Source organism: Gavia stellata, chromosome 12 (assembly GCF_030936135.1).
Source record: "Gavia stellata isolate bGavSte3 chromosome 12, bGavSte3.hap2, whole genome shotgun sequence".
Taxonomy (NCBI): Eukaryota; Metazoa; Chordata; class Aves; order Gaviiformes; family Gaviidae; genus Gavia; species Gavia stellata.
In genome coordinates, this window is record NC_082605.1 from 1,367,743 (window position 1) to 1,383,593 (window position 15,851).

Here is a 15,851-nt window from a genome sequence, read left to right on the forward strand (position 1 = left end):
CTAAATAGTTTTTCTCTATCCTTTTAGGGTATAAAGCCAGCAAGCTTTGAGAAAGTTACCGATCCTGAAATTAAGGAGATAATTGGGGAGTGCATTTGCAAAAATAAAGAAGAAAGGTTTGTTTCAAGTAATCAAGTTTTGTATTAAATAACATGCATGCAGGGATTTCAAAGCTGTCTGTGGATTTTTCTTCTGGCCTCTGGGTCTCCCCTGGGCAGGAGAAAATGCAGAATGGAAATACAAATATAAGTGATTGTCTGCTTTCCTGCCGTATAATGTCAGGATAACTGAATAAATGGCATTGTGGTGTCTCTCAACCTCTCAGCTTCAAAGAATAAGGTCAGAAAGCGTTGTTGTGGACATGTGAGCTAGCGCATTCTGGCATAGCTGTCCGTAAAATCTCACTCTGGAGATTCTGCGTGGAGCATCGAGTGTGGTGGAGGTCGACCACGAATGCGACGTGGTAGATTCACCGCAAGCTGTTCTAGCAGGTTCCATTGACTCGTTAGCCTCTGGAGGTGAAGACAAATTGTGCCTTGTTTCCAGTTTTGGTTTTAAAACCGCATCTTCTTATACTGGCCTCTCCTAGATGAGTGTGTCTGCTGTTGGGTATTTCATAACTTTCACAAATACAGTTGTCGGGGACCTCAACTGACTACCTAGAGGGAACCTCTTTTTTAGTACTCTTTAAGCTCAGATCCTCAAGAAAAGTTGAGCAAAGCTATAATTTGCACTTCTGTACATGCTTATGGTGTATGAATATTGCTGAAGCTTTGTGAAATAGGAAACGTCATTTTTTTCAGCAGTCCTCAGTAACACTGGAAATACGACGTCTTTTTGCTAAGAACACAAATTTGTTACGAACACCAAACATACTGTAAATGTGTTCACCTTTAACAGCAGTTTCTGGTCACAAACCTCTTTTGAAATTGCTTAAGACTTGCAGTATTTGAATATTCTTTATATCCATTGCAGATACGAAATTAAAGATTTGTTAAGCCATGCCTTTTTTGCTGAAGATACTGGGGTAAGAGTGGAACTTGCGGAAGAAGACCATGGTAGGAAATCCTCTATTGCCTTAAGACTCTGGGTAGAAGATCCTAAGAAACTGAAAGGAAAACCCAAAGATAATGGAGCCATTGAGTTTACTTTTGATCTGGAGAAGGAAACTCCTGATGATGTTGCACAAGAAATGGTAAAATAAACTTCTCCTGACAAAAATGTATATATATAAAGTAGTGCATAAATCTCAAAGGACAGCAGGAATGAGTCTGGTAAAGTAACTTGCTCTTAAACCATTCCAGGTGTCTGGTTTAAGCAGTTTGCATTGATTTTTAGAATGAATGCTGCAAGAAAGGGGTAAACAGGGAAGAACTAATAACTGGAAAATATTATTTACCAAGTATGAAAACAGATGTGTGAAACGGCTTTTCAAATAGCTTAGGGACCATAGAGGTCTCTTCTACTTTTATATTTTGAAAAGTCTTTTGCCAATTTCTGTTAGCTGTTGAATGTCTTTAAAATTGTTTGGAATCTGTTTAGTTTCAGAGAGCAGCTTGAAATAAATTAGAAGAGTTCAAAAGTTCAATCACAAAATATTCTGCACTGAATTCTTCAGAATGCTTTGTTCCATCTTTGCTGTCGGTGTCACTTAGGCAGAATGTAGATGAGGGAAGTCTGTAGTCAGCCACTCTTATCACCAAACATAAATAGGAAACTAGATTCAAGCCCACTGCACAGAGTTAGGAATAAGCTTTACATTTTTTAACAGATAAGTTTGACTTGAATTTCTCTATCTTCATAATTTGTGGGGTTTTGTTTGAAAAACTATTTTATGTTCCAGTTTCACTATATAGTCCTTCAACTTGTATTTTAATGATGTCCGTACTGCAGTTGTTTAGGTTTTCTAACAGCACGGAGACATAGAATCAGTAAGCACTGAGTCAAGGGTCTGAATTTTCTTGTGCTTGCAGAAATGTTCCTATTATAATCTAAATCCCAAGGGATCCCATTTAATGATGTTGTCATCAGCACTCCTGTTCTGCTTAGGAGGCACTCATTTTGGGAATGTTGCCTTACTGTGCTTGGACTCATCACCATGTACTCCAGATTTAGCGGGAGAAATTCAGGCTCCTCTGTTGTCTTGTCATTAGTTTGCAGTAGATCCAATATTTTTCGAGCAATGTACTGTTACAGAACTCATTTCATTTAAAAGTTGCTCTGCTACAGTTACTTGCTGCTGTATTTTGCATTTAAATATTTATGGAAATATTTGGCATTTTGAAGTTCTGTAGGTTACTTGGCCCATAGTTGTCATATCTTGTTTTGAAGAGGAAATAATTATCGTAAAAAGAATATTTAAAAGGATCGCTCCCAAACTACTGTGATACTATACCCTTTCCCAAATAATTTAAAAACCTGTGTTTTACTGTTACGTTGACAGTTCCTAGGTGACTGCATATGACATGCCCTCAAACTGGAGACTGTTGGGGGAGTGGGCAAAGGGGGACGGTTATTCCTAAATGTCTTTTTCTAGCCCTCATGAATTGTGGAACACCAAAGCCGTGTGCTTTCATCAATTTATGTTGCTTTATGTGCTGTGGAAGAGAAGAACGCAGGAGGCCTTTTGAGTACAGGGAATTATTTAGCATGAATGATGGGTTTTCGGTAGTCAGGTGTTCCGGCCTGTCCAAACGATGTGCATGAAAGGAACTTGAAATGTTCTGGTGGTTTTGCAACCTGAAGTTACCTTTCACTACCAGTGGGTACCGTAAAATAGCATGTCTTCATTAAACGTTAACCGTTCTCTATATAGAGATGTAGGAATCAGAATTGCTTAAAAAAAATTGTTAATGTGGCAGGTTTTCAGTGCCTTCCCATTAAGCTTTGTCGTAAAGAATCTACCGGGCACATTAGTTAATACCACACAAGGTTCTCTGGACCTGTGTGGTGGTTCTGTCGAGTAACTCCCTTCCGTTGGTAGCGTTTGCTGGATCATCGGTTCAGGAATGTCAGTAAGGTCCAAGGGCATAGGCAGTGGAAAACACTCATATCCATCTGCAACTGTGCTTTAAGCTGCTTTGCACCTATTAATTTTAAACAGCAGAAATCTAAGCTGTAAAACTGTCTTGTGTTTGGGCAAAAGCAAAGGAAACCCTCTAGATTTCCTCCGTGTATATAAGTGCTTCCAAATCTGTAGAATATGCATGTTAAGAATGTAGGGAGAGCAGACAAATCTCTGGTAGGTCGTTATTAAACTAAAATTCATACTCTATGCTGTAGGAGATCATACAAACAAATAGCACAAAGGTGAATTTCCATTTTATCTGCTGAGCAGTTGAATTCTGACAAAGCCTGGTCCCCTTTTCAGTCAAATGTGAACAGTCTGCATTTGACTCAATGATAGGCTTTTTCTTTGTAAAAGTCAACCCATACTGGCTGACTTTACCATTTAAGAGAAGTTAATTTGAGGCAAAATTCTGTCAACATCTTTTCCTTCGTGACTTGCTGTGATATCAAGCACAGCAGTTTAGGAAACTGTGTATACTGCAAAGGTTAAGGCAATAAATTCTGATTTAGGGGTAGTATGGTTTACTCCAGTTGCATTGTTCAAAGAGCATTTGTCAAAGATTTTTTTTTCTCTTTTGACTATCCTGTTAGTATTTAAAAAAAAAAATGTGGGGGGGAACCCACCTGCAGTTAAGCTTGCTCTCTCCTTCTCAATGGATGTTAACTGGTGAATAAATTGACCCAATATATAATCAGGTCTTAAAAATTACATATTGCTGTTTTAAAATGCATTGGGGATAGAAGTTTTATTAAAAAAAAAAGCAAGCGCTTGAGTTCCTGTTTTTGTGAGGAATAAATATGTAATTCATGCTATTTCAAACGGATGTTTTCTCTGTTAGGAAGAGATTCACGTAATACGCGCGTGTGCACACGTGTGCGTGCACATCCGAGCGCCCGTGATCTTGCTAAGTTTGTGCCTCCTCTGTAGATTGACTCTGGATTTTTTCATGAAAATGATCTCAAGATAGTTGCGAAGTCAATACGTGACAGAGTAGCATTAATACTATGGAGAAGAGAGAGAATTTGGCCTAGGATGCAGTCAGAGGAGCGTCGGGACTCTGAATGTCTGGAGAAGTTGAAGACGCCGCATGCACAGCAGGTCCAGGTCACCTACCTTTCTCACACTGGTCACCATGTCCTGTCGGAGTCGGAGGAGCCAGAGGCAGACCAGCATCCCTTTCAGCAAAACCTGCCCACCAGCGTCACCTCTGTTGCATGTAAGTCTCATGTTGGTTTTGTGTGCACATGGTGATGAATGTCTGACGGTAAAACTCCATGATAACCTGAGCTCAGTGGTGAGATGAGCTGCTATGCATGTTCTTGCATAGTAGCTCAAAGAACGCGTCTCGGCCAGATGCATAACAGTTTTGAAAGAAATAAAGTTTCAAGAAAAACTGTATTATATAGAGATGGTTCCCCCTTCGGTAGCAATAAATGCAGAAAACATAATATGTTTGTAAATGGAAAAGCAAGGAGACCTGCTGCTAGACACAAAAATAAGTTTCCTGTGCCAGGTGGTGGGATCAACACTAAGTTTATGCGCAACACAATTTCAAGGCCTGCAGAAGTTGAATTGGCACCAAACAGGTCAGAGCGACGGGTGGCTTTTTCAAATCATGTTGGCAATGTGAAGATGTTTATTCAAAAGCAGACCTTGCTGAAACCAAAGCGCTGCAGTTCCTTGTGTTTTGTGAGTTACTCTTGATGGCTTGCGTGAAGCTTTTTGTGAAGCTGTGCAAAGGTCTATGGCAGCAAAAAAATAAAAACCCATCTCTGAATGTTATATGATGTAATTCAAGTTTTCCCTGTTTTGTGGAAAATCACAGAATCACTAAGGTTGGAAAAGACCTGTAAGACGATCAAGTCCAACCATCACCCCAACCCCACCATGCCCACTAACCCATGTCCCACAGCGCCATGTCCACGTGTTCCTTGAACACCTCCAGTGATGGTGACTCCACCACCTCCCTGGGCAGCCTCTTCCAGTGCTTCATCACTCTCTCAGGAAAGACATTTTTCCTAATATCCAGCCTAAACCTCCCCTGGAGCAACTTGAGGCCACTTCCTGTTGTCCTATCGCTAGTCACTTGGGAGAAGAGACCAACACCCACCTCCCCACAACCCCCTTTCAGGTAATTGTAGAGAGCGATGAGGTCTCCCCTCAGCCTCCTCTTCTCCAGACTGAACACCCCCAGTTCCCTCAGCCGCTCCTCATCAGACTTGTGCTCCAGACCCCTCACCAGCTCCGTCGCCCTTCTCCAGACACGCTATCAACTGCAGTTTGGTCATGCATGTTGGAAGCACCAGAGCTTGTGTGTTGACACTGTAATTATTGGGGTCCTTCGGTCACGATGCAGGTGCTCTCTCTGTTCCTCCAGGCTCTGTTTTGTCCTGAGCTCTTGGCCTGGAAGCAAGGGGGTGGTTTGATCTTTGTTATGGCAGGTCAGAGTAGGTGGTTGCTCTTTCATTTGGGCCCCGGTAGCTACAAGCTGATTATCTGCCAACTCTTTCCATTCAGCTGGGGGCTGATTCAAGAGCGATCACTGGGCTATTTCAACACAGGTGGATTTACATCCCCTGTTTTAATTCCAAGCATTGATTTTGGTCTGTCTCTGAATAAGAAACTACCTGGCTTTGCTGGCAGACCTGCTTGTTGCTTTGTTTTATTTCTAAGCATCAGACTTATCTCCAGCAAACAGCAAGGTGTGAGGAAGGAGTGTTTTCATTTCCCTAGAGTAACTTGTCCCTGTTTCTGTCCCCAAAAATCAACCTTTGTTACCAAGTCAAGCTCTGGTATTGAAATCTTAATCTATTTATACTTTTGAACATCTTGAAGGAAATGTTGCCAGATATTTTTAGCTTGGAAGGTTTGAAATTTTATGAGTTTTCTTTTTTTTCTAGCCAGTTTTTCTGATAAAATCTGATGTACGTATTTTGCTACTGAACTATTATCATAATGTTTCTGGTTTACTGTTCTGGACTTTTATGTAAGTGTATTTAAAGATGCATTATCTTTAGCAAAGAGACAGCTGCTGCTTTAATTCAGGTATTGTATAAATTGCTATACAGAGGTCTGCTTTGAATACTAAAATAACCAAGAATGCCTTAACAAGAAAACAAACCTTTACAAGATATGAGAAATGGCCATATTTGCATAACACTCAGAACATTGCAGTATTTACAAAACTATTTTTCTGAAGCTAAATGGAACTCATTTCATTTTTTTTGGATCATATACTTATTTCATGCTATCTAATTCCTTTGACAAACACAGTAACCGTGACTCTGTTTCCAGTGGTTCAGTGAAGCTACTTGTGCTTCTCATGGTTCTGTTGGACATGAGTTGGCAGAATTTTATCCTAAATATAAACCCCTCACTTTATTCCCTCCTCCTCAACTTTTAACCAATACTTGGTACTATTTGACAATTCACTATCATATGTCTTTGAACATTTTTTTAGGGATGTTAGGCCTAAGACCTCTGAATTACTGTTCTACCAATTCATATAATAATCTGAGGTCAAATGTAAAAATGTAAATTAATAACTTAATGTGTGTAATGCATGTTGTTCTATAAAAATCTGAGACTGACTCACAGCTTTTACTTTAGCACTCTACTGTCATACTCTTTTTTTTTTTCTCCCCTTGGAGTTCTTAATTGTTTGTGATAAAATGGAAACCTGTATGCGGCAGAAATCCCTGCCTCCTTAGAGTAGGGTCATGTTGACTCTTTTTGGAAATGAGCTGGGTAAATATAGAGGGGAGTTTAATTTCGCAAAAAAAAAACGGTTGGGAGAATAGTTTGTGAGTACTGAGGAGAAATGTCATCTCTGGTGCTATTAAAAAGTTGTTATTTAAAAGTCAAACAAGCAAAACCTTATTTGGAACATGGAAAAAAGAAGATGGTAAGTGTCAGAAAAAGAAATTGCATTTAAACTTAGTTGTAATTTAAGCCGTTTTTCTGTAACTGTGTTACAGTTTTCTTTCAGTTTTGAGATTTAAATCTTTGTTACAGGCTATTTGTCTTTTGGATACTTACAGCTACGGTCTTGATTGTCTCATCTCATTTCTCAAATGAAGAAAACAGTAGCTTATGCTCAAGTAGAATTGGGCACCTGTACTTTACAGGCTTCAAAAGTTGTGACCAGACCTTTTGAGATCAGTAATACTCAATGGTACGGTTAAAAGATTTATTTCTGTTTGAGAAAAGATATGATGCTTGGCCAGTACCCGTAGCTGTGCAATTCTGCAGGTTAGCTGGGCAAACACTCTGCATGAGAAACTCCGACAGAGCTCTCAGTGGTACTCCTAAATCACTGCAAACCTGCAAATTATTTTGTTATCTGTTCCTCATCTTGAGGTGTTGCTACATCCTCAAGTAGGGTATGATTTGCTGAACTAATAAAGTGTACAGTATAAAGAATTTTGTAATTTTCATTGCTACTAATAAAAAAGGTGTTAAAGTCAGTGCAACCCTACGAGATCTAACTCTGAAAGACTCCATGATCTGCTGTGAATGTTACAATTGGGGTTTCCTTTCCTTTCATCCTACAAAATCTATAAACGTCTGCAATTCTTAATGTCAACCTTATGCCCTTTAAAGGAAATATCAATGTGCCTAAAATATCATTGTGCACAGAAACCCATGGGGATGGTTTTTGGCTTAAGAGGAGCAGTATGTGCCTTTTGTAGAAAATAACATTTGTGTTGTATAATTTATTTATATAATGGAAAGGGCTAGGGTAGTAAAAATGCTAATTACGTAAACCAATGTTGACCTTGCTCTAAAATCATTACGTGAACATTTGGAGTTGTTGAGCCTTTAATAAAAAAATATTGTTCTTTCAGCTGACAGCACGTTTGACAGTGGCCAGGGGTCCACTGTTTATTCAGACTCACAAAGCAGCCAGCAAAGCGTCATCTACTCGTCTCTGCCTGACCCGGTACCTCCTGCTATTCAACGGGTGTATAGCCCACCTCTGAGCGAGAGCCAGGCTGTGCCCCATAGCCTTCCGCAGCTGGGGCACTACCAGCAGCCCTCAGGAGTAAGTCTAAAGCTTTTCAAAATCATTTTGCATCCTAGATAGTACTTAACGGCTCGTTTATACTCTCGTTTTCAGTCAGTGTGGATTCCAGGGCTTGCTTCATATATTCCTCATTCAGCTCTACCAATGGTGACTTGCTTAGTAATACATTTCTAGTTGATCTGGAATGTGCGCTTAGTAGATGGTGTCTGGCTGGCTATATCGGCCATTCTGAAGCAATGCTTCACTGGCAGCTGTCCTACTTCCAGTGAAAAAGCTTCTTATCAATCCGTTGTCACTGAACTACATTAGTAGCTTTGCAATTATTAGTTTTAAACTCGTGCAGGTGTTTGAGAACGTATTTGAGAACTGTTTTGTTTGCTTTTGTTCACTGTCAATATAGCCACACACTATTGTTCCTTCGTTTGTTCAAGAGCCTCTTGGGTCTGATGTTTCTTCCAGTTGTGACAAAGCTCACACATCCAGTCACTGCCTTTCTGGCTCTGGGTTTGGATTTAATCTTGCACCAAGACGGCGGCGTACGTCCATTATTGAGGCTTCAAAATCAGGCACTGGTAGCCCAGTCAGACATTCACGCTTGCTCCCGTTTTCATGCTGTTACGACCTTGACCGAAAGCAATTAATGGAACTACTGGTGCAAGAACAAACACATACAAGCGAACATAAATCTTCAGGTGCTTCCAGTGAGAGGCAGAACATGGGTGCGTTGTGTCCTTCAGAAGCTGTGGCAGCACCGTGTTCCAGTTCCAGCCTGCACCCGTTACACACAGCAGGCAGTGCTTACACTGCTTTTCGCCGCCACAGTTATCCTGTCGTGGCTTTGACTCCAAACGCAATGTCCCTGCCCCAAGAACGGGGAGAGGAAAACGCCTATCTGCAGACTAGAGAAGAGGCAGTAGGCGCATCGCCTCTGGTGGCATTGGGGACCTCTGCGCTCCCTACGGAGCTCGCCATTCCTCAACGGCCTTGCCAGACGCGCCTAGCCTGTTTACTTCAGTCTGGCCACGATCAAAATGTGTCAGGAGTCTTGATGCCTGTTGAAAACGTTCCTTCCCCGGGAAGCCAACTCCCAGAAAACTTGGTGCCTCAACCTCTCCCGCAAATGAGCAGGCTGTGGGGCAGGAGTTTAGACCTGCCTCTGTTACACGAATCTTTACAATACATAATTCGCCGAAAGACCAGTTCTTCTCCCGTGAGATCTGCAAGAGTTGGAAAAAACGTTCGGCCTTCTGAATCCTGCGATGCCGGAGAAGGCAACGTGCCTGGATGGTCCCAGCCCTGTTGTAAAGTGCGCGCTGGCCAAGTACCGCTGGCGGAGAGCAAGCTGGTGACTGCACCTACCCTGAGCAGTGGAAGCAACCTGCCTAGTAAAAATGATAGTAATGATGTGGTAGGTTGATTTTTTTCTTTGTTTCATCCTATTTGACTTAAGAAAAAATAAAATCCAGGACTGATGTTTTTTCCTGCTTGATCCAGATTTACCCTACGTATTTGGGAAGTGCATCATTTCCCCTGGTTTTACCTTGTATTTTCCAAAATGCCTGCAAGAAATGATGAACTGTGCTTTGCGAATGCATTGAAACATGACTCTGTTTACCTGAAGGAAAAAAAAAAATTCATCCTTGGCATCTGCAGCCAGCTCCTTCCACTGCGGAAACCACCTTTCCTTTGTGCATACATCTCCTGGGATGCATCCTTCCTCGTTTCTTTTTCACTTGAAGCACTACCGTAACAACTCTAAATATAACGCTCCAAAGGCACATCTAGAGCAGAATTTTTTTTATTATGTGCCGCAGACTCATTCTTTCCGTTGTTAGGTTTCAGTATTTTTAACCTAAGCACATTACTTTTTTTGTGATTGAGGATTTGGCAAGATAATAACCTTTATTCACAAGCAAAATATTTCTCTGAGCCTTTTATTTTCTGATGGGGTTTCCGTATTTTTTTTTTTCTTTCTGCGATAACCTAGGTAAAAAGTTCCCAGGTCTGAAAATCTCAACAAATACAGGAAAGAAAAGTCTGACTCAAAACCTTCCAAAAAAAAAACAATCACTGTATTTATCTAGGAGTTTATTTACCAAGATAACAAGCACGTAACTGGAGCTGTAGTAGGCTTTTTAGGCTTATGAGCCTCAGTCTGATCTACTGTTTATTTTTAATTTATCTACTTTGAGCTGAAGTTTTAGAGAACTGCTGTTATTACAAAACGTACCTGAATTTCTTTTTTTTGGTTTCACTTTAACTGTGGTTTTAATTTGTTTCTCATTTCTCTTTGTTTTCTTGGCATCCATTTCCAGTAAATTACCTGCATTTTTGGAAGAGAAAGATTCTTTAGGAAATTATAAAAACCTTTGCAAAGATAAATTTCCTTTTCACCTAGTTAACAGCTTGTTGTTGCTGATGGTATATTCTCACTCTGTGTGTGCTTTCAGTGGTTTTACTGGTCTGCACGCTTGCTTCCAGAAAGAAATGCAAGGCGGTTTGGTTGTCTTATTTGGAATTTGCCGACTGTTTTTCCACGTGTTTAGGTTAAGTAACTTTCCTTTCCTTACAGATGATTTTTCTTATTTTTTCCCCCTCTATGTTGAACTAAGTACCCAATAGACTACTCCCTTGCAATTCTCTTCTTGGTGAACAGTTGCAGAGACTTTTTAACGTGAGGATGACTCTTCTCTAAAGCAGTGCTCTCCCTCCTGCAGCCTGGCCTCCCCGCGGTTCAGGCGGCGCCCGGGGTGGTGTCCCAGCGGCCCCAGCACTACCAGGAGCCGGCGATGCCGTTCCCCGTCGTCCAGCCCACCACCGTCGCCTCCCTGCAGCTGGGGCAACCGCAGCCGGTGCTGGCCGGCCAGCAGGTGAGAGCTTGGCCGCTGCCGAAAAGCGCTTTCCTCATCCCGTTCCTTGCCCGTGCTCTGCTCCAGCCTCTACCTGTGGCGAGTTTGAGGTGTTTGAAACTGTTGAACTGCAGCTGGAGAGACTTAGGGATGGGACAAAGGGCGTTGGGTTTAAGGGATGGAAGAGTAACGGGCTTGAGGACAATTGTTGCGTGATACATTGGAACGTCTTGTTGTGGCTTAAGACTTCGCTTCTGTTGTGGCTTAAGAGCGTTAGCTTGAAGCCTTGCATTGATTTCGACATACTATCTTGGTCCTCGGAAATCAAATAGCTTTTTATTCATTTTGCGTTATTATTTGGCACCTCCTTTCTAGCCTTTCTAAAAGGTTAGGAAGAGACTCTGTTGCCTGGTGTCAGTTGTCTTTAAATCCTCGGCGATGCTGCTTTTTGACTTGTGCACGCGTGTTAAATATAGTTCAGTATAGGCATCCAGCCAGCAGCTTTATCTTCCAAGAGAAGAATCCGTCTCCCTCTGAATCGTCTCTAAGTAGTAAGTCTTTGTGCATTTTGAAATACCAAATTCCCCCCAAAAGCTGTGTGCCTTAAAGGTACTTACAAACCCCCTCTTTCCGGCAGCTGCGAAAGCTGCAGTCGCCTGCTTGTGCAGAGGTGGTGTCAGCCTGCGAGGAGTGCAGCCACAGACCTGCGCGACATCGTAATTTATGGCTCATTTTGGGGAGTCTAGCAAAAGCTTGGCTTCCGTTGGTAGAAACTGTTGACGGGGCTGGGGAGTGTCTGTATGCTTTGTGACTGGCGTGTATCATACCTCTCCAAACCTTTTTCGTTATCGACGTTTATCTCACAAGTTGCTTTTTTTTTAACATGCCCTATTCTTCTGAAAGCATCAGTATAAGAACAAAGTAATTTGGTCTCCTTGAGAAACACGTGCTTCTGTGAAGTTTTGTCATATAGGGTTTTTTCTAAAGGGCAGGGATGTTCTCATGGTTCTCTCAGCCAAAAATTTTATACTTACGCACATTTAGGACCTCACCAGTTCCACAGATCTCTCTAGTGACCTCTGGAGCTTTATGCTGACAGTTCAAAATCTGGCGTTTATTTTCCCCCGTGAATAAGTTGCTGGTTTGGAATGGGATATTTGGCCAACTTGCTCAATTTCTTTCACATGCCTTTTCCTCACAGCATTGCTGTCTCTTGAAATAATTCTATCCCTGATAGTAAAAGGATTTAATAAGTAGTCTGTCTGTGTTGGAAGACAGAAAGCCAGATAAAAGACTGACTTTTTACAGTATTATTACAGAAATAGGTAAGACGATAAAATTTCTGTGCAGAACTTCCAAGAGCACCAGTGTGCCTCGGAGACAGAAGGAGGTCTGGTGGTCCCAGAGTCTCCAGGCGTGACGCTCTGAGCAGCGGAGATCTGCAGTCCTTTGTAAATGAACAGTAGGGCAGGTCAACAAAAGAGTGGGGCGTCAGGGTGAGAAAATTCATCTCTCTAACAGAATTGATCTTGTATGAATATTCACTGGTGGCTCAGACACATGGGATCAATATTGCATCTCCTCATGATTTTTTTTTTTCCGATTTGGGTATCTGTGCATTTATAATGTTACGGTTATAATGAGGCAAAGTTAGCGTAATTCAGCTGGATATTTTCGCTTCCCTATGCCTCATCCAATTTACAAGCGTTTTGTAAAACAGAAGTTGAATGGAAAATGAACGCTTAAGGAAGCTGCTTAGTTCCATGAGCACAATTTTTCTGCTTTTAACGCAGTGTCCTCTCGAGTCGAAGGTGGGTTGAACAGCCTGTGTCAGCGTGCTCAATCCTCAGTTATCTGTGGGCAGCCTGTCTGAGCTGCAGATTAACCCAGCCAGGGACGCCGAGACGCCTGAGCTGGCTCGGTGCGCTGGCAAGGTTCATTACAGAGAATCACAGAATCATTAAGGTTGGAAAAGACCTGTAAGATCATCAAGTCCAACCACCAACCCAACCCCACCATGCCCCCTAAACCATGTCCTGCAGTGCCACATCCACATGTTCCTTGAACACCTCCAGGGATGGTGACTCCACCACCTCCCTGGGCAGCCTCTTCCAATGCTTCATCACTCTCTCAGGAAAGACATTTCTCCTAATATCCAGCCCAGCACCGTGTGGATGTAACTGCTCTGCTCCTGAGGTTGGGTCAAGTCTGGCAGGAGTTTCCCATGATGCGGAGCCGAGGAGCCTGGTGGAGCAGAGCTCGTGCTATGGGATGAGTAGGGGCTCGAGTGGGGCTGCCCCGACACCTCGGGTGGGCTTCACCTCAGCCGGTTTGCTCTGTCTCATCACCAGTGCCAGGCCAGCTCCTGCTGAGCCCCTTGTTTGCATCAGCGCTGCCATTCCCTTGAGTTTGGGATTTTAACTGGGTAAATGCCCCTGCTTTCCCAAAGCTGGGAATGATAGAAAAAACTCAATACAGAGCCACGTCATTGATTTTTTTTCTTTAATATGGCAAGATGAATACTCAGACGAGACTAATAAACACTGCAGGAGCTGAGCTGGTGGTGCCATGCGGAGTTGTTCAATGCAGTCTCCAGCATGTCTTGCACTGCTTGTGGCATTTCGTGCGTTCAGCCCTGGACACTCGATACCAGTCACCAAATACTCCTTTGTTCACTGATCCTTGTATGGGAAACTTACCAGTCGTGGTTGAATTTCAGCTGTTTACGGCTGGATGGCATCTTGCTTCTTTTATACATCTTCTACAGTTTTACTGTATTAATACCTAAAAGCTCTGGTTGAAGAATCCTGCTACTAAAAAAAGCGCAGAGCAAAATATTACGATACTGACTTATGGCGGAAGTGGCGAAGGTGGAAGATTATAATGCTTGGCTATTCATTTTACAGTTACCTTTTGACCATTGGGCATGACGTTAGGTTCCATGTGCTGCAGAGCCCGGGTGAAGCAATCAATCCTGTGGTCCCAAGTAGGTCAAGCCAGAGCCAACGTGGTGCCGCGGTGCCATGCTTCTGAAACAGAAGATTTTGGTTATTTAAAGTACTTTCAGCATTAATTAGAGGAACGGAAGAAGTAGATACTGGTAGCATGGAAAATGCGGAAGTTTGTTACCGATTATTTTCAGCTTTACGGCAGTTTTTTGTTTTTGTTCCGCTGTATGAAATCCGGCAGGCCAATGGAGCGTTGTTTTCCCTGGAATGGCAAAACTGCTTTTTTTTGGCTGCCATATCATTACTACAGCACCTCAGAAATAACTGGGATCCAGCTTTTACTATAATTATTGTGTTTTAGTCATGTCTCAGGTAATAAGCGTTGGATATTTCGATGCCTGCTACATTATGTAGTCAGCTTTTGAGTGCCAAGATTAGCTGGGTATAATCTGCATCGTAGGAATCTTTGAAGTTAGTAGGTGGGGATTTTACGGGGCCAACTAGAACAATCTCTGGTGTTTAAAGTGTCTGAGTCATTACAAATAACCTTTCCAAGACAGTTAGAACTTGTCTTTCTAGGTAATGTATCTTGCATTTAAATGGGGTTTAAACATAGGCTCTTGTACGGTGTTTAAATTAGGAGCGCCCTTCTCTTCTATAAACCGTCCCTACTCCGAGTGACAGTTCTGTTCTGACTGTGCAGCTTGAACTAGAGAGGGAAACGGGTGGCCGTGTCCGGCGAACTGGTTCTTTCATAATATACAGGCTATATAACCTTTTCTTATTCTTCTTTTCTTTTCCCAGCAGCAACCCATGTCACAGCAAGCTTCCCTGCAGCAGGTGCTTGCCAACCAGCCGGTTTGCCCAATCCAGCCTGCAACCCATCTATTGCCCCAGTATCAACCCCAGACCTCTCAGGTGGCAGCTAGCAGTACACCGCTAAAACCCCTTCAGATTTCAACCGTGCCCCAGCTTCCGCCGGTGGCCCCTTCCCAGGTAATATCTTTGAGAACCGTGCATGAATACAGCCATTCGAGTAAAGCTTTCCGGCTAATAATTAACGTGATTTGCAGGTTTTTGTGTGGCTATCTTGAATGCGTGCCAATTTAATTAGTCCATAAGAATACAGCTTTTTTCCCCAATTCCTGTATTTTTCTTTACTATTTGTTTTTGTTTGGTGAAGCAAAAATCTCTTTTGTGAGTAATCCTGTGTCATGCCTAGAGAATCCAGTTAATGGCAGTTACAAAATTGCAATAACTGCATTTATTTATTTTTTTCGCACCTTCCCCTCTGGCATACTCTCTTCCCCATCCCAGGCTTAAGAGCATGAGAAATTGCCCATTTTTTTTATTTCTTTTTCTGAGCTCCTGACTTCCCCGCCTTCCCCAGCACCCCGCCGCCCCCCTCCCAAGCTCCCAGCCCTGCTTCTGTTTTCAGTAGCAGGGTCGGACCCTTTCCTTGACCTGGAAGGGTTTGTTGCTGCTATTAGTGTGTTTGCTAGTGACAGCCACCGTGATGCGAAGCAGCTTGCGCCGAAGGGAAGAAGCAAGCTGTTTTTGATATGACAAGGTAGTTAGGGTCTGCTACGTCACTGGGAGGTTTTGACTGTAAAATCCCTTTTATGGGATCTTCCGTGCTGCCTGGGTTGCAGCCAGGCTGTTTAAAGACAAGGATTTTAAATTGTCTGACTGAATTTTGCATGAAAGCATTTTGCGTTTTGTCTGGTCCGATTCCTTTTCATTTCTGTTAAAATGAAAGCAGCTTTTAATTAATATGTTGCTTGAAGGCTTCAAGCTAGCATTAGAAATAGTTTTAAGCTTCTAGGGTAGAAAAACGTCCCCCCGGAATGAAATGCTTTCTCTTTTACTAATGATTTAAGCATAAATCGGGTTTTATCGCTGTTTGTAAACCTCAGGAATGGAAGTGATTAACGAACAGACATAATTATCGTCGTGGC

The 15,851-nt window shown here is 42.3% G+C and overlaps 1 protein-coding gene across 1 annotated transcript in view; it reads left to right on the forward strand.

Moving 5' to 3' along the window:
• Positions 1–15,851, forward strand: part of WNK2 (WNK lysine deficient protein kinase 2) — a 114,064-nt gene that overhangs the window by 59,064 nt on the left and 39,149 nt on the right. Inside the window, exons 5-10 of the mRNA XM_059823006.1 lie at positions 28–116; positions 976–1,195; positions 3,998–4,286; positions 7,918–8,114; positions 10,814–10,966; positions 14,698–14,889. Of these exons, the coding sequence (XP_059678989.1) occupies positions 28–116; positions 976–1,195; positions 3,998–4,286; positions 7,918–8,114; positions 10,814–10,966; positions 14,698–14,889 (1,140 nt within the window). The remainder of the gene's footprint in view (positions 1–27; positions 117–975; positions 1,196–3,997; positions 4,287–7,917; positions 8,115–10,813; positions 10,967–14,697; positions 14,890–15,851) is intronic.